This window comes from Coffea eugenioides, unplaced genomic scaffold (assembly GCF_003713205.1).
Source record: "Coffea eugenioides isolate CCC68of unplaced genomic scaffold, Ceug_1.0 ScVebR1_1497;HRSCAF=2358, whole genome shotgun sequence".
NCBI classification, from domain to species: domain Eukaryota; kingdom Viridiplantae; phylum Streptophyta; class Magnoliopsida; order Gentianales; family Rubiaceae; genus Coffea; species Coffea eugenioides.
The window spans coordinates 17913-37348 of NW_020861904.1; the positions used below are offsets into that span (position 1 = coordinate 17913).

General features: G+C 38.8%; 1 protein-coding gene across 1 annotated transcript; it reads right to left on the reverse strand.

Moving 5' to 3' along the window:
* Nucleotides 1-11363: 11363 nt before the first annotated feature.
* Nucleotides 11364-13000, reverse strand: LOC113755452 (leucine-rich repeat receptor-like serine/threonine-protein kinase BAM1). The gene has a single exon (XM_027299455.1). The coding sequence runs from the start codon at nt 12998-13000 to the stop codon at nt 11672-11674; it is 1329 nt and encodes a 442-aa protein (XP_027155256.1). The 3' UTR covers nt 11364-11671.
* Nucleotides 13001-19436: the final 6436 nt, after the last annotated feature.

Here is a 19436-nt window from a genome sequence, read left to right on the forward strand (position 1 = left end):
ACACTTGTTTGTGTACTTACTCACTTGTTCTGAATAGGTGAGTGTTCCATATAAGAGTACGTAATTTGAATAAGTCTATGACATGCTTATCTGTGAGAACCCGTAAATTCCTCTTAATAATTTTCCTAGGGTTTATCCCCTTTAATGGCATGTTTTCTGCATTTTCTGGCTTAGGAAATATTTTCTTGGGGAAATTTTATGAGCAATTATAGTTTTTAGATAATTTTTCTAGAATTGGAGAGTTTTTAGAAAATTAAGAATATCTATTGGATGTGGGACCCACTAGTGCGAAAAGTTCGGAAAAATTCGGCCAATAAGGTTAAGTTTCGGATACTGTGAGAAATTTATCGGGTGTTAAGAGATAAGTAGAGAGTGAGATTTGATTGATGAGAGAGAGAAAAGAAAGGATAGGAATGCATTTATGATAGTGACAAGTGTCACAAGATCATTGGAGTTGACTTAAGAAATACTATTCACATTTTTGACTTTTTTGACCAAAGGATTATATATCTCAAAAAAATCACAAAATTCACCATTTTTCTTCTCATTGTGGCCGAACCTCTCACTTGCAAGAAGGAAGAAAATTCTTCAACTTTCAAGCTTCCATATGCTTCAATCTTCTACAAACAAAAGCCTAGATTAGATTCTACTCCATAAAAACCTTTCTTCTAGTGATAGTAAGTGTATTAGTGAAGTTTGTTTGAAGCTCTAAGGTGGCCAACATCTCTCTCTCTCTTGTTACTTGGTAAGTGATGCTAGAACACTCTACTACACCTAATGATGTTTATGTTATGCTTAGAAGTAGCTTGAGTGATGGAATATGTGATTTATTTCTTGATTTGAAGAGTTTTGGTGAAGTTTTCCATTTTATGATGAATTTTCTGGTTTCATATGATTTTGATGTTGTGGACTAGTATGATGGTTGGTAATAAGGGGCTTTGGCTCTAGTAGGTGTGAATTGTGGTTAAATGCAATCAATTTTGGGTTTGGAATGAAATGTGAAAAGTTAGGGTTCATGAACCCCTAATCTGTCCGAAATTTTAGGTCATAGATAGAGGCCGAATTGGACTTTGCTCAAAACATGAAAGTTGTAGGTATTGATGAGTATGAAGTTCCTGCAAAATTTCAGGGCATTTGAAGTAGTATAGAGTGAGTTATGCCGTTTTTACTGTTGCTCTTTTTGGTGAACAGAATGTCCGAACTGCGATAGGAATTGTCTGTTTTGACTGGAATTGGTTTGGATTCTGTTGTTGGTGTCTTCTGATAAAATGTATCTGGATATCTTAGCTTTCATGTGCCTTTGGAATCAATGCAATTGGACCTGTGTAGGCTGAGATAGACGTATTACAGTTTTGTGTGATTTGGGAACCTGCAATTGCGGTTCTGGCTGGGTTTTCTGCATTTTTGACCTAGTTGTGCTAGGATTTGGACTGAGAGGCCTTCTACATTATTGTAGCCCTGTTTCATAGCTTCGAAATGGTGAGTCTTACACCCCCAACCGATAATTGTAGTGAGAGTTGTGCCATTACCGCATTATGACGTCAAAACCGGTTTTCTTATCAAGGCCTACATTAAAGCCCTTTCTTAATTTCTGGTTGCCTATGATGCTTATTTATGCATATGAAACCCTATTAGGGTTGAGATTGGTATGGCTTTATGACTCGTTATCGAGTCTCCATGTTTTTGTTTGCATGTTTAGGGCTCGCTCTCATTCCGGTCTTTTCCTAGCTAACTTTTGTACTTGTACTACTTTGAGCCTAGTGAGCGGCTTTTGGGAAATGAGATGACTTTTGTGTGAGGTTTTGGGACTGATTTGAGGAAATCATGAAGCCTAAATGGCTGGAAAAGTAAGAAATTTAGGGGAAATGTTGTCCGATTTTCTAGGCCGTTTGGTTCTTTAAGTTGGATTTGATTTGCCTTTTGATGGAAATGAAGGGCTTTTGGGTTGTTGACCCTAGGTCTTCATGTTATCTTTTGTTTCCAAGAAAATCATGTTTTTGCACCCTTGCATTAGTATTTTTGGGCAAGGCGTACGACGTGTAGTCGAGCCTCACTTGTGCATTCCGTTTACTCGATTTTGGATATGAAACCGTCAATTGGTTTATTTTGATTATTTTAGGGTTTCTTGGCGATTAAGGCCAATCTGAAGTAAAAACTTTTGAAGTTGAGCCGGTGAGTGTACCACTCCCCTCCATTGCTATTTAACTTGATTTCTGCTCTGCAATCTGTTTATTTGTTCGAGACGAGGGTGTACTTTATCACACTCGTTCTCTAGTCTGTTCATATGCCAATTTACTATGCAAAATTTGAATCTGTTATCTGTGTCTGCATCTGTTCGGATTTCTATGACCTATGAGCTCAATCCTGTGGCTAAGTTATTCGAGTCGGGCCGGCAAGGGCCTGGACGATTAGATAACGAACCACGGTAGTCTGTTCGGGGATTTTGGGTATTGAGACCCTTGATTCCGGGTATACTCGAGTATTACCATTTTGTTCGTTTGAGGTGAGCGGGCCCGGTAAAGGGGTGTTTGGTGGACGGAATTCGGTGATAAGAGGGGTCTACGGACGCATTGGTTCTATATACGTTGACGGAGAGTCAACCGGTTTGGATCAAGTATTGCGCTGGAAATTTGGCTCCTGAGAGCCACCCGTATCCTTCTGATTTGAATCATTGGTTCCTTTGCTTTACATCTGACATGTGTATCTGATTTGTTAAATGTGAAATGCCATGATTTTAATGCTATCTGTTTGGTACCTCATTGAGCGCAAGCTCACCCCTTTCCGTTCCTTTTGTTTTCCTTACAGGAAAATAAACCCTTTTGGTCTGGATTTGACAAATGGCTGCCAAATTGAGCTAGTTGAACATATCTTTTGTATAGCTCATGTATTAAAACCCTAAGTGTACTTTTGGGGCGTTTTCTCTTTTGATTTGGCAAACCGTGTGTATATATTAACTTTTGAAAACTTTTGTATGTCATTTTGATTTGTAAACGCTAAAGTTCAGATGTGAATGTTTGTTGGCTATTTCGGTTGGGTTCTGACGGGTCGGTCACTATTCATGGCCGACTTCGGATTTCTTTTTGTTAAATTTTGGGTTATTTTACCATTTTGACTCGTTTACGCTCGTTCGTAAGTTCCGGATCGCTATAGATAGTTCTAGTCTGCATCGTGAGTCCTGGCGAGAGCTGGGCAGGCAGTCCGCTCACCCCTTTGGTTCGCCTTAGGGGAAAGTGGGGCTGTTACATTATCCCATAGTCATTAAGTGTTAAGTGCTACATGTTAAGTATTTACCACACTCATGCATATCTAAGTAAGTTATACTTGAATTACTAGATATGAAATGCTTGAAGAGCATATTTACGTGACTACTTGAATTACTCGACATGAAATCCTTGAAGGGCATATTTATTTAATATGTCTATCAATTAACCGTGACTACTTACCGTTAACTGTAATTACTTACCGTTTACCAATTTACTTGATTACCTGCTTACTTGATCTACTTGACTACTTGATTACTTGATTACCATGAATTCCGTGTTCATATGAAATTACGGCATATTCCTTACATGTTTAGACGTTAAGTGTTACCTATAATTGCTCTTGTGAAATTGCCAATGTTTTAAGGTGAGTGTGTACTTTATCTCACTCGACCTACTAAAAAGATAAATTTTTACCGTACACCAATTTACTTGATTACTTGTGCATGTTGTAAGCTCTAAGCTGAACTTGGGCCCTGCCCTTGGTTACTGACCTACTCGAGCCAGGACTGGGCTCGGTCGGGTAGGTTGGAACCCTGGGTCACCGTTTCGGTATACTCGAGTACTACCACTGGAAGGATAAGGTGATGGCCAGACAAACCGAGGGAATTCGGAAGTTATAAGGTGCAGACGACCGACATGGCTCCACTGGAACACCGTATCCTTCAATGTGTGTTTATTTTGCATAGAGATAACTATTTCGTGCAAATATGCCAACTTGCAAATCTTGACTCATACCTGTGATATGCTCAAATTACTCGTACCATGATAATTGTCTCATGTTAATGTGTCATACCTGTGATATGGTCAAAGTACTCGTATAATGATAATTGTCTCATGTTCATGAGCCAACGTGCAACCCCGAACCATACATGTGGTATGCTCAATTACTTGATTTATTAGAACTGCTAGAGTGTCTTGGAACCTCACTGGGCTGTGTAGCTCATCCCACGTTTTTGTTCTCTTTAACAGGGTTCGAGACCAAGAGTCCTCTTGAATAGTACTAGATAGCTTTCTTTTGAAAATTTTAAGTTGTATTATAGCAGATGGTTATAGTACATATTCCGTTGGGTTATACTTAAGCTTGAAAGCTAAATAATTGTAAGTGTGAAATATTTTGGAGTACTTTAATTATGTATTGAAGTTATTTGAAGTATTCCGAGTTTTGAATTGTGGATTGTACCGAGTCCTGGCGAGAGTTGGGCAGGCGTCCCGCAGATACTCTTTGGTTCGCCTTAGGGAGAAGTGGGGGCGTCACAGCTCATGCAAAAAAAGTATACCAGAGATATAAAAACACATGTGAGAAGTTTGAGGAGAGTCATAGATGGTCACATCACGCATCTAAACATTGTTCACCCTCGACCAAAAGTGCTTCACTTCGGAATTGTCATGACCTCGACCTAGCTGTGAAACATGAGACATCTCAACGTGAGTCAAGGTCAACCAATTCATGGAGAAAGGGTACTCCATTAGTTTCTTCCAAATCTAAGGTTGAAGTTGAGCCATCTAAAGAGGAGTGTCATGGTGGGAGACTTACCAATGCCTTCTTTGAGAAAAGCAAATGAAGGAACAAGTTGATTGCAATTCTCAAAGATCTCTTAAAAAGGATATTGTTGAGGCTGATGCTCATGAAGTTCAACCTACATTGGTCCAAAGTCAAGACCTAGCTGAGGAATTGTGTGAGAAACCATGTGATAGTGAGCTGAGTGATGTACTAGTTGAGATTAAGCAAGAGGTAAAAATTGAGGGAAGTGCAAAATAAAAAGAGAGTGAACAATCAAATGAGTTGAGTGAGAAAGAGGAAGAAAAGAGGGAAAGTGAGCTGATTTTGAGTGCCAACAAAAATGAGAGTGAGGGGACTTATTACTTTCCTAACGACCTTAACTACATTTTGTTTAGTGTCTCTTCTTTTGTACAGGTTGAGCAAGGAGCCATCATCTTCATCTTTAATTGTTCAATGCCTAAATCCATTGGAAAATTCAAGAGTTTCCATGGAGTGTGTACTTTGAGTGCTGTCACTCATTGTTATTGACTCATGATGCACTTCAAGATTGGTCCACTTATTGTGCATTATAATGAAGTGGCGAAGGGAGTAGATGTACTCCAATCATGAAATTCCCCATTACTTCATGAGATCCCCTTATTATTTTACATGATGAAATTTCTCTCTTATTTGTAGGTTTTAAAGCTATCGGCTATTTCTAATTTCACCTCAAGAAGTGCACTCGCCTCTAATGCATGTTCTAGTGCTTGTTGCTTTGGTTTTGAGAGTTTTTTTAACCAACAGAGAATTGTGATCTTTCAAGCTTATTCCAGCCTCCAAAATCTGGTTTCCAATTGTTCCTTTTGTCTACTTCAAATTTTGCTAGACCGTATGATTCATATGGAGTGGATTTCAACTCTTTTCTGCCACATATGTTGGATGACGTGAATATTTATGTCAAGCAAGATCCAGAAGGTGTTCCTAACTTGTTGATTCATGCTTCTAAGAATATGCAACAAGTTTGGTTCGTTGCTCCATTGTGTTCGTGAGTCTGTTACAATTACGAGCGCGACATGCATTATGGCCATCTTTCCTAAGAACATTTGTCCTTGTTTTCTTTTAACCTAGCAATTGGGTTGATAATGGCTTTGTGAAGCTAGTAGAGTTCCAAAAGTCTTTGATTCCAGTGGAATGTATGGTGTTCATGCTGTGTTCCATCCTTTCCTTCTAGATTTGATGACAAATCTTTTTTAATAGAAGGGGAATGATGAGAACAAGAAGATCCAAATTCACATTCAAGTCCAAGAAGATTTTGTTTACTTAGTCATCAAGGCTGGTCATGCTTCGACTATTGGCCGAATGCAAGCTTAGTTGGGGTTTTCCTTTATTTAGTCGTTTGTCACAAAGTTTGCTTAGTCATTTACTTAGTCTTTTGAATAAATTGCCAGCTCATGTTGAGCATAGTTTGGTCACTTCATTTAGTAGATAATTTAGTTGTTGATATGTTACAATTTTATCATTTATTTTATTATTAATTTCCCCTATTACCTGACCTGATGTGGATTAATTGTTAGATTCTGCTCACTTTTACCAATTTCCATTTATTTCAGGGAGTAGAGCGAAAATACTATAACAAGTGCCAATTTGGCAGTCATCAGAAAAGAGTTCAAGTAGCAGGCATCCAGGGACATTTTTGGAATATCAAGACTTTTCCCTTTTTTGGTACTTGCGGAAGAAGGAAGAGACGGAAAAAGGCTGGACTCTCGCTTTTCTTTTCTTCCGCTGGGCAGCCGCACAGGAGGAGGCAACTTAGTAGGAATTAAATAGGAATAGGCGCAGACAACTAGCATTACCTTTTAGCTTAGCTTTTCTTTTTGTCTTTTATGGTTCTCCTCCGTGTGTCAGGAGCCATAGGAAGACTAAATCATCCTCTGTAACTTTGTTTTTCTTTATTCCTTCGATCAATTGAACTTTCCCAATTCTTGGAGATGATGGTCACAATTGTTGCTGCAACTCTGTGTGGGTCTTTCTTATCCGAGATGAACTAAATCTCCTTTTCTAGTCAAGAAACAACGGAGGCTTTGATTCGCCTAAAAATTGTGAGATCGATCTAATTTTATCTTTTCATTTTATTTATTAGTATTCGCATATTCTCTGATTACAGTGCTTATGATTGTTCAATCAATTGATTGTCTTGGATCCAGATAATTAGTTGATTGGGTAATTTATTGTCAATTGGGGCGTTAAATCCGTAATTGTTTAATTGCCCTGAAATAGTGACAGCTGGCAAGATTGGGTTTGTGTAAGGGGAATACGCAGGCTAATCTAAAATAACTCTGGTAGTGCGTTATTTGGTTAGAATAGGGCTCTTCTAATATGTAAAGCAGTTGGGGAATTAAATCTTACGGGCGTACCTAGGATTATTTCTCAATTAGAGCAGTGATTAACAGGCGTACCTTAATCACCGACACAGTAAGGAAGGGTTGACTGTCATCGCTTGTTTGACGGTTATAACCTATTTATTGGTAAATAATTGGAATTGCCTTTGTATCGATGATCAATTAGGTGAACTGTAAGGCCCGAAAACAACCCTTTTCTAGGCAACCACACAATGGAGCAGTTGATAAGAAAGCATAAGTGCTTGTGAGTAGAAGAGATAAACAATTTAAAGATCATAAATGTAACAATAAGTAAAAGGAAAGAATTGCAAACCAATTAACTACTCAGCTCCTCTTGAGCTTCAAACAAGCTACTTCAGATTGATGAATTACAATCACTCTTGTGTACAAAGGAAGGTTCACCTCCTCCTTGCCCCGAACTCCCTCGGTCAAGCCAGGACGTTTTACTATCCCTCAGGACAACCCTCACAGAGCTACACTCATGAAGTATTCACTCACAAATGAAAAGCTTACAATGAACCTCACACCACTAAGACTACAAATCTTCTTTGAAGAGTATTTTCTCACTAAAATCTCTCTAGATCTTTTGTATCTTCAGTGTGCCAAAGTTGTTTGAAGTGTCTGACCAACCACTATTTATATAGAACCAAGAAAGTGCCTCATTAATGCTTCCAACGAATAGAAAGTAGCTGAACAGTCAACTAGCCGTTGGTAGTGTCGGACGTCCGATAGCACTGTTTTATGCGTCCGACAGCAGGCAGTGAGTTTGAGAAATTTTCTTCAATTCCTTAGGACGTCCGATAGGCTGGTTTTCTGCGTCCGAAGATACTCAATGGTTGTCGGACGTCCGATGCAGTCTTTTTTAGCGTCCGACAGCTTCAGCATACTTTGTCATCTTTCAATTGTACTTGATCTTTGGAACTAATTTGCTTCATAACTGAATAGATCTTTTAAGAGACATTAGTAACATCCATTTGTTTTGTAAACATCAAAAGATAGGAATCAAGATCAACAGTGAACCATTGCTGAAGTTATTTCTTGGCTAGACCTTTAGTTACCATTAATTTGATTTTAGTGAATTTTCGTTTAATTTTTAGTTAGCTAATTGATTTTAGTGAATTGTTTTAACTGTCATCTGTGATACAAAAACACCCCCTTGTTACTGTGAATTTCAAAAGAGACAAATATCCCCAATCCCTGTGGATTCGACCCTGCTTATCACTATCTATAGAAATTACCTTTAGTTTGAGCAGGTTTTTATTATTGCACAGGCCCGACACCTGTCAGTTGTTAAGTTGGTTTCCTAGAGTTAGTAGGATTACTTAAACAGTTGACCAGCTAGGGATTGTTAAGAGCCGAATTAGTTTCCTAGTTGTGTTAGGGTTTATGTCTTGCAATCCCTATAAAAAGGGTTCATTCACTCATAATAAAAGATAGATGATTTTTCCAGTAAACACGTGTGTGTGTGACAGTTTTCTCTTGGCTTCTTAGCAGCGTTCCCTTGAATATCTTAGAAGAATTCTAAATGTTTGTTTTGGCTTATGAATCAAGAAATGCATTTCATTGTGGTGCCGGTCTAACGACAACCTTGGTTCGCTAATCTGTTAAGTTGTGCGCCACGATTAAATTTAAAGTTAATAACTTTGTGGTTTAGAGGGGTCATACGTTTTCCACTGCCAAACCTTAGGTATTGTTCGTCTAGATCCGGGGCTTGTGATTTACAAGTTTCATCTCTGATAGGGTTCGTATCAAAATTTGCCTGTGAGTCCAAAAATGGATTGGCAATCTAGGGAAGAAAAATCAAATAGGAACAAGAGAAGATTCTTTTGACACATGGAAATTAGGGGTCCATTTAAAACCCACATTGGGAATTTCTCAACATGCCAAAGCCCTTGAGTCCAAAGACGATGGAAATCTACCTCCGACACATATCTGATAAGAACACGTCAAGCATCCATGTGGCCAATCGTACATGAATCTTTCAAATCTAGTGAATGAATAATCTTACGAACTTCCTCTAGTTTTGGGCGACCCTGTGAAAATTTCCCAACAAGGGCAAAATGAGAAGGAAAGGCTAGTTGGTGAACATCATCAAAAGAGAAATAAACTGCATCCTTGCCTCTATGAGTTTATGGCTTCTTAATAGTAATACGCGATGAAGGTGTTGTTGTAAAAAGCTAAGCAAAAGATTTTCTCTCAGACAATGATAAAGGTGGTTGCCCCTCAGTCACAAACTAAAGGACAGCCATAGCTGACACCTACTAGATGAAACCCTAAAACGTGCTTTTACTTATCACATTTGAGCCTAAAAAACCAAAAGAAAATTAAAAAACTTTTATGTAACCCAAAAGAAAATTGAAACAATTCTATGAACTGCTAACTGCAACAATAGATCATTTGAATGTTTTACTGAATACATGTGGATAACTTTTATTTTATTTGGATAACTTGTAGCCTTCGAACAAAAAAACGAAAAAGAGAATAGTATTTACTACTTGCTATCTACTTGGTTGATTTCAGTGGCACAGTTAGAATCAGTTTTCAATTGGGGCAAAATTAAAATATTAAAATTTATGTTTCTTTTTTTAAAGACATAACAGTAGTATTTACATATCAGGTAAAAGCAATGATTAATATAACCCAACATAACACACTCAAATTTACTAATAAAACAACCATTTTAAATAAAATGCATACCAAAAGTATTTCAATTATTGATTGACCTGCTGTATTGCTAGTTAAAAGGATACGAATTTTATGTTATACTAAACGAAGTCACTCGTGTTTTATTGAAAAATATCACATTCATTTTATTTTAATTGAGCAGCACAACAACCTAATTCTTGATACACCATTTAACGCAATGTTTTTTGTTTGTTTTATTGGAAAAAGTCTCGACAACTCATTTGACAAATCAGGAGTAAAATATAAATAACTTGCTACGAAACTAAATAAGTAGAGGCAAAAACTTTTGATTTTGGATTGTTTAGGATTCTAATTCCATCAAATCATAAATTAGTTCTATAATGCATTCACTCCTGAAAATTTTATAGGGGGCAAAACTGAAAGTTTGCTTAAACTTGAAGGCATACTAATGCAATTTTGTGGGGACGGGTGCAGTGCCCGAGCTTTGAATTCGCGACTGTTTGAGTTCAAAGTGGAGAATTTCACTGCCGCATTATCTATACGATAATTGCAAACGCTTGTTTTGTATGGCAATACTAAATTATTTCAGCCCCTCAAAGAATTTATGACAATTATGTTTAGGCCACTGGGGTATAACAGTTTACGCCCTAAACTTTTATTTCCACCAATTAAATGTATACAGTTTTTGGCTTTTGTCACCTTTCCCTGATTAGCTATTGGATTTGGACATCAGCAATTAGATTAAAATTTCAAATCAGAAACCCATTGTCTTCTGTTAACGGAAAGGATTCTAATAGTATTGCAGACACTACAACTTTAAAAGTTACAAATATGTATAAAACTGTCTCAATCATTGATCATTTCGCTTGGGATGTTAAATACTTACAAAAGTGTCTAGACATACTTAAAATATAGGAACAAAGTTTCCAGATAACTATAGACTTGAGACTCTTTGTTGTCAACCAAATAATAATGGACGTAAAAGTTTTAATTGTTAAAAACGACGGAGGTAAGAATTTATGTCCAAAAAAAATGGACGTAAGAATCGTAGTTGGTATTGTTTTTTAAGAATTGTAGTTGTTAAAAATATATGTAACTTTCAATGGTATGGTGTCAGTAAAAAAAAAAATTCTTATTTCCCTGATGGAAAATTAGTCCAAGATCATTGTATACGATACCCTTGCCTATAAGTACATGATGTTCGAATGTGCAAACTTATGCCCAATAGCATCCAACCATGATAAGCGTTTTAGGCGTCGAATGGTGTTGAATTAGAATTTTAGCTTGCCAACCAACGATTTTGCGATACTTTGGAGGTGTATAGTTGTATTAATACTACGTATTTTTCTCCCACAAATACTGCAACTACTTCTATCATTGTTTTTAAATTTTTCCCGGTAAAGCATGTGGAACCATTAATACGGTCCGTTTTAATAAAGCGGATTTAAGGATTATCTTCTAAGACGTCAGCATAATTTAATTAGAAAAAAGATTGTCAGAGCACCTTTTGATTTTTTTTTTCTTTTCTTGGTCTTTGACATAAATAAAAGTATAAAACAGACTGGCCATGCAAAATCTGCCACTAAAATAAAAATACAACGAATCTTAGCAAAATAAGCATAGCCATTAGTAAACAATGCATAACAGTCATATGCCTTCCACTATAACAGTCATATGCATGTAAACCCTCACTATAATATAGCAGTATATCTAAAAAGTTACCCAAAAAAAAAAAAACCAACTGCCTAAAATTTTTAAAAAATAAATAAAGAAACAAAAACGCAAAAAAAAAAAGAAAAGAAAAGAACAAAAAATGTATAACTGTATATGCAACAGCCATCGGACCATGCAGCTATTATAGTCCCACTTGGTGATCGGCATGCCTATCCCGTGGAGCCACCATTGTTGAACTTGGAGCATTGATAAGCAGGCCTTGAAAGCTGCTCACCAGCACTAGCCGGGCACGCCGTCAGCCCCACGGGTGGTACCATGCAATTATAGGACAAGCACACGGAGACTGAATCCGGCAATTTCAAGTCCGATATGATGGGAAAGTCTGTCAAGTAATTATGCTGCAAATAAAGCGTTTTGGTACCACCACTATACAGGCTTTCCACGTACTCTTTGGGGACTTTTCCGGTGAATCTATTGTTATTCAGGAATAGAGTCTCCACCCCTGAAAAAGCCCCTGCCGGAAGTTCACCCGTGAGCATGTTGTGACTGAGATCCACAATGGACCCCTCCCCATAAAAATCCAGCTTTAACGAAGAAGATGATGAAGATGACGATGATAATGGGGTGGTAGTATTTTTCTGTTGTGGGACCCCACCTGACAAATTGTTCCGTTGGAGGAGCATTGATAAGAGGGAGGAGCGAAAGAGTGAGGGAGGGATGGTCCCACTGAACCGGTTCATGCTTATGTCGAGGTACACTAACTCTGAGAGTGATTCTAGCCTGTTGAGTGGGCCCCACATGCTATTCCCAGATGCCGACAGGTAACGGATGGACAACGGCATTCTAGCGGGCAAAGTCCCCGAGAAGAAATTATTTTTCAAGTCCAGATGGAGCAATTGTGTCGGTAGTTCATTTGGGATCTCGCCGGAGAGCCTGTTGGAGGCGAGGACCAAAACTTTGAGCTGATCCAAATGGGATATGCCCGGCGGGATTGATCCCCAGAGCTGGTTGTTGCTGAGATCAAGAGTGTGTAGATTGGGTAAGGCATAAATGGAAAGTGGTATAGAGCCCGTTAAGCGATTGTTAGTGAGGGAGATGACTCTGAGGTTTCTGAGGCTTCCGAGCTGGGCTGGTATTGGACCGGTGACAATGCCGGGGTTCAGGACTAGCTGGTTGAGCTCGGTGAGATTGGAAATGGACGGAGAAAGGGAGCCGGCGAGTCCGAGGGAACCCGATAGGCCGGTGCCGAGAATGAGTGAAGTCACCCGTCTGGGATTCAAGAATGGTGATGAGCAGGTGATGCCGGCGAAGGTCGAGCAAGGATCGTGAGAGTAAAAGTCCCAGCTGGTGAAGAATCTTGCTGACGGAGGAGCTCGGGAGGAGGGAACGTCGGTTAGGCTGTTCTCGATTTGCTGCAGTGCGGATAGATCGATGGGACTGATGCTATTCTGCTGGGGCAGTCCCTGGATTTTAGATAGGCTATGGAGGAGGAAGAGAACAAGCAGTAGAAACAAGAAAGAGCGACTCGTTTTGTGCATTTTTTCCTTGTTGGTCAGCTGGTTCTGCTATGGATCCTATCTTTTTTATGAGACTTGAAAGGGATCAGAGAGTGATCCTTTTCAGTGAGAGAGGGACCAGTGAATGTGCATGTGTTTGTGGGCCAATTGAAAAAAAGACACGGGTCATGGCACTAGTGGGAAGAGAGGAGTCAATATGGCCTATGGGAAGATTATGTTTTGTTTGGGAGGTACAGGAGAGAGAGGCGCAAAGTGGATTTTGCGACAAATTTGAATTGTAAATAGGAATATTTTGGAAAAAGAAAAGAAAAGTTTAATATATACAGAGTGAAATGTAACACTCCTATTCTCACATTAATTTGCTTATGGGTGTCTAATTTTGGTGAACTTACTTCAAATATTAACTGAATTTATTAGTTTTTTTGCAAGCTTGGTTGGACTAAAATTAAGTTTTCCATATAAGAAATGAGAAACAATACATTTGGATCAATAACAAATTCTACCGAGAGAGAGAGAGTGTGAGAACCCGTAATTTTTCCATTTTCTAGGTTTTATTATATTTCTAGGTTTTCTTATCTTCAATGATTTGTTTTCTGCACTTTCTGTATCCGGAAAATTTTCTAGATAATTTTTATGAGTAAATATAGTTTTTAGATGATTTTTCTAATATCGAATAGATGTTGAGAAAATAAGAGCGTATACCGGACGTGGGACCCACAATTGCAAAAAGTTCGGAAAAATTCGGCCAACTAGGTTAAGTTTTGGATACTGGAATTAAATTACCGGGCGTTATGAGATATTTAGAGGTTTCCAAGTGGATAGGTGTGAGAGAGACAAAAGTTAGGCAAACCATTAATGCAAGTGACATGTGTCACTTAGAGATTAAATTCTACTTTTGACTTACTATTCATGCTTTTACCATTTTACCAAAATAACTCAAAAATTTGACCCAAAAATCCCCACAAATATCAAGCTCATAGCCGGCCCTCATTAGAGAGAAAAGAAAAGAAAAGCTCTTCCAAAATTGGATCCAAACTTGCTCAATCTTCCACTCCTATCGTTTAATTTTGGTTTTGCTCCACAAAACTCCTCTACTTAGTGATTTTAAAGTGATTGGTGAAGTTGTTTGGAAAGCTAAGGTGACCAATAGCTCTCTCTCTCTTGTTTCTAAGGTAAGTTGTGAAGAACCACCCTCCTCCTTTAATTGATGCTTAAATCATGCTTAGTGGTTGTATGAGATGCAAATTTATAGGTTATTTCTTGATTTGTGGTTGAAATGATGAAGTTTTATTATTTTTGGGGATTTTTCTGTTTTAATATAAGCATGATTGTGTGGCTATCTATGATGATTAGAAATGGTCTATATTGACTCTAGGAGGTGGAAAAAGTGATTAATTGCAACCAATTTCTGTTTTGGAAGAAAATTGAAAAACCTAGGGTTCTTAAGGGAGTATTCTGTCCGAATTTTTAGGTCCTAGATAGAGGCCGAATTGGCCTTAGCTCAAAACATGAAAGTTGTAGGGAATGATATTTTAGAGGTGCCTACAAAAGTTTAGATAAATCGGAGAAGTGTAGAATCAGATAAGTCGAAATTACTATTGCTGTTCTGGTTTTACCCGAAATTGAGAACTGCGCCTGTAATTGGTTGTTTTGGCTGGAATTGCTTCCGAATTGGTTATTGAGGCCTTCTGATGAAATTTATCCCTGTTTCTTAGCTTTCATCTGGTTTTGGAATTTCTGGATTTGGACTTGGAGAGCCTGAGTTATGATGTTTCCGCTAGAATGCGTTTTGGTGAATCTGTTTTACGTTTTGATGTACTATCTTGCATTTTTGACCTGTTTGCACTCAAAACTGGGTTGAGTGACCTTCTGTGATGTTGTATCCCTGTCTTTTAGATTCGAAATGGTGGGTCTTGTACCCTCATCCAATAATCGTAGTGAAATTGGTGCCATTACCGCAAAATGAGGTCAAAAACTGTTTTTTCAGGGCTAAAGCTAATTCCATTTCCGGATTTTTCTGGTTTCCTCTAATGCTTATATATGCTTATGGAACCCTATTGTGATCGTGTTGGCATCTGTTTATGACTTGTAATCGAGTCTTCTTGTGCTTATTGGAATATTCTAGGGCTTGACTTTTATTTCCGGTCATTTTCCTAGCTAACTTTTGTAGTTGGATAACCTTGAGCCTATTGAACGGCTGTGGTGATGAATGTATATTGAGTATGACTTTGGGAGTTGATTGAGGAAAATAATGAAGCCGTGATGGCTGGAAAAGTAAGAAATGTAGGGGAAGTGCTGTCCAATTTTTCTAGGCCGATTGGTTCCTTTAAGTTTGAATTGGCTTGTGATAGAAATGAAGGGCTTTTGGGTTGTTGAACCTAGGTCTTCATGTTACCTTTTTGTTCCAAAAAATCATGTTTTGTACCCTTGCATTAGTAATTATTTGGCGAGGCATACGACTAGTAGTCGAGCCTCACATGTGCATTTTGTTTACTCGATTCTGGATGTGAAACCTTCAATTGGTTTACTTTGATTATTTTAGGGTTTCTTGGCGATTAAAGCCAATCCGAAGTGAAAACTTTTGAGGTATCTGTACTTGAACCGGTGAGTGTACCACTCCCCTCCATTGCTGTTTAACTTGATTTCTGCTCTGCAATTTGTTTAATTTGTTTGAGACGAGGGTGTACTTTATCACACTCGTTCTCTTGTCTATTCATATGCCAATTTTGGTGTCAATCTGAATCTGTATCTGTATCTGATATCTGTATCTGTATCTGTATCTGTTCGGACGTCGTTTGGAAACTTGTAACCAACGACCTTTCTGTGACCTATGAGCTCAAATCCTGTGGCTAAGTTATTCGAGTCGGGCCGGCAAGGGCCTGGACGATTAGATAACGAACCACGGTAGTCTGTTTTGGGATCTTTGGGTATTGAGACCCTTGATTCTGGTATACTCGAGTATTACCATTTCTGTTTCTGTTGAGGTGAGCGGGCCCGGTAAAGGGGTGTTTGGTGGACGGAATTTGGTGTAAAGTGGGGTCTACGGACGTGTTGGTTCTATATACGTTGACGGAGAGTCAACCGGCTTGGATCAAGTACTGCGCTGGAAAGCTGGCTCCTGAGAGCCACCTGTATCCTTCTGATTTGAATCATTGGTTCCTTTACTTTACATCTGGCATGTGTACCTAATTTGTTAAATGTGAAATGCCATGATTTTACTGCTATATGTTTGGTACCTCATTGAGCGCAAGTTCACCCCTTTCTGTTCCTTTTTGTTTTCCTTACAGGAAAATAAATACTTTTGGACTGGATTTGACAATTGGCTGCCAAATTGAGCTAGTTGAGCATATCTTTTGTATCGCTCATGTATTGAAACCCTAAATGTACTTTTAGGACCGTTTCCCTTTTTACTTGGCAAACCAGACATGTATCCACTGTTGAATACTTTTGTATGCCACTTTGGCTTGTAAATGCTAAGTTCAAGATGTGAATGTTTGCTTGATATTTGGTTGGGTTCTGACGGGTCGGTTACTATTCATAGCCGACTTCGGTTTAAATTTTTTTATTTTGACATTTTGATTTGTTTACCGCGTTGGTAAGTTCCGGAATGTATTAGCTCGCTCTATTCCGAACCGTTAGTCCTGGCGAGAGCTGGGCAGGCGGTCCCCCGAACCCTTTGGTTCGCCTTAGGGGGAGGTGGGGCTGTCACAGTTGGTATCAGAGCCATATGCCGACAGTTGGGACTTTAAGTCCTTCGTCTGGAAAAGCCCCGAGCCTCTCGTTCGTGAAGAGTCACGAAGCGAAACTCTCCGTAGGGGATGCCCGCGTGCGGGTGGCAAGCTGATAGGTACCCCGTGATGTGACCCTGAGAACTGTCACAGTTGGTATCAGAGCCTGCTTCGCGTGGTCTCTGCGCGGAGTGAGCCTGGACTAAGTGGTGAATCGGTATGAAGGATTAAGTGCTCGTTCGAGCCTAAGCTCTGAATTGTGAATGTTATAGGCCTTAACTTTTCTTGTGGTATCTGAGGATCATAGATCGGTACGTCTGGTGGGAATTTTGATTGTAGATGGTTTACTCCTGGGACTGGCCAGCCCGAGAGGTGAATTGTCTTATTTCGGATTCTTGTGCCTGAGTACTCCAGAGTTGAGGCGGTGTTACGTAGGTGAGAGTTGCATTTTGGGAACTTGAATAGGCTTTGTTCGACTGGAATGAGTACAAGAGGTTAATGGATATTTCATTTGTATAATAGGTGATGTAAGAGACCGGACGGGGTTATTTTAGCAAGGTTTGGGACGATATATCCTTTTTCTTTTGATTCGCTCGTATATTGTTACTACATGCCGTCGGTTGTATAATTGTGTATATGAATAATTGCCTGATTTGATACGTATTAGTATGTTTGATCATTTGTTTCCTTGATATGTAGAGTGTTATGTGCATATATGTTAATTTGTGTAATTGGTGGCCTCAATTTTAGATGTTTTAGTCAATTTCCTATTGCTATGTTTATTTACTAAAGTATCTTTGGGGGGGGGAAGAAAAGAAAAGAGAGGAAAAAAAAAATATGTATATATATATAATATCTAGCATATGGAAAGAAAACGGAGTCACGGGCGTGGTCGTGGCCGTGGAACTAAGCGAGGCCAAGAACCAAGAGAAGAAAAGGGAAACAATAGCTGGACAAGGACCGAGAATGCCACTTGTACTTAGGAATGTAATTGACCCATTGTATTGCCCGACAGGCTAGCATCTGAGTTCCAGCAACTCCGTACGATGACACATTGGGTTGATACGTATCAAGAAATCACGGTTCTCCGAGACGAAATAGAGGTTCAAAGAAGGCTAACCGAGTACTGGGAAGGGCGATGGAAGCAAGATTATTCGGAGAAACTTGAGCTCTTACACCAAAACATGGAGCTAAAGAGGAAATACGAAGATATTTCCAAGGAGACAGTAGCAATGGCACAAAGCAATACTTTTATGGGGATTCCAGAGGAAGCTCAAAAGATAGAAAGTGCAAGGCCACAACTGAAGATCTTCCATGCAAAGAAAAAGGGCAAAGCTGGAAGGCTATTTGCTAAGAGGGGCCGTGGATCGGGTGGTGTGACAAATTGTAGTTATTGTAGAAAATCCAATCATATTGAAGTAGATTGTTGGATAAAGGGGAGGAGATGTCTGTGTTGTGGGAGCGGCGAGCATCTGATTGCTAATTGCCCGAGTTTAGTGCCCGAAAAGAAGGGAACCCAGCAGCCAACCAAGACCGACCCTGGACCGTCAAGTGGAGAAGGGACTGGAATGAAGAACCTCGTTTCTTCTGACTCTGACGACGGAGAAGGTACAGGCCATTGATTACTTTAAATTTTGAGGGTGAAATTTCCTTAAGGGGGAGAGAGTGTGAGAACCCGTAATTTTTCCATTTTCTAGGTTTTATTATATTTCTAGGTTTTCTTATCTTCAATGGTTTGTTTTCTGCACTTTCTGTATCCGGAAAATTTTCTAGATAATTTTTATGAGTAAATATAGTTTTTAGATGATTTTTCTAATATCGAATAGATGTTGAGAAAATAAGAGCGTATACCGGACGTGGGACCCACAATTGCAAAAAGTTCGGAAAAATTCGGCCAACTAGGTTAAGTTTTGGATACTGGAATTAAATTACCGGGCGTTATGAGATATTTAGAGGTTTCCAAGTGGATAGGTGTGAGAGAGACAAAAGTTAGGCAAACCATTAATGCAAGTGACATGTGTCACTTAGAGATTAAATTCTACTTTTGACTTACTATTCATGCTTTTACCATTTTACCAAAATAACTCAAAAATTTGACCCAAAAATCCCCACAAATATCAAGCTCATAGCCGGCCCTCATTAGAGAGAAAAGAAAAGAAAAGCTCTTCCAAAATTGGATCCAAACTTGCTCAATCTTCCACTCCTATCGTTTAATTTTGGTTTTGCTCCACAAAACTCCTCTACTTAGTGATTTTAAAGTGATTGGTGAAGTTGTTTGGAAAGCTAAGGTGACCAATAGCTCTCTCTCTCTTGTTTCTAAGGTAAGTTGTGAAGAACCACCCTCCTCCTTTAATTGATGCTTAAATCATGCTTAGTGGTTGTATGAGATGCAAATTTATAGGTTATTTCTTGATTTGTGGTTGAAATGATGAAGTTTTATTATTTTTGGGGATTTTTCTGTTTTAATATAAGCATGATTGTGTGGCTATCTATGATGATTAGAAATGGTCTATATTGACTCTAGGAGGTGGAAAAAGTGATTAATTGCAACCAATTTCTGTTTTGGAAGAAAATTGAAAAACCTAGGGTTCTTAAGGGAGTATTCTGTCCGAATTTTTAGGTCCTAGATAGAGGCCGAATTGGCCTTAGCTCAAAACATGAAAGTTGTAGGGAATGATATTTTAGAGGTGCCTACAAAAGTTTAGATAAATCGGAGAAGTGTAGAATCA

Coding starts and splice junctions, on each gene's coding strand:
- LOC113755452 (XM_027299455.1), bottom strand. CDS start 13,000: ATGCACAAAACGAGTCGCTCTTTCTTGTTTCTACTGCTTGTTCTCTTC.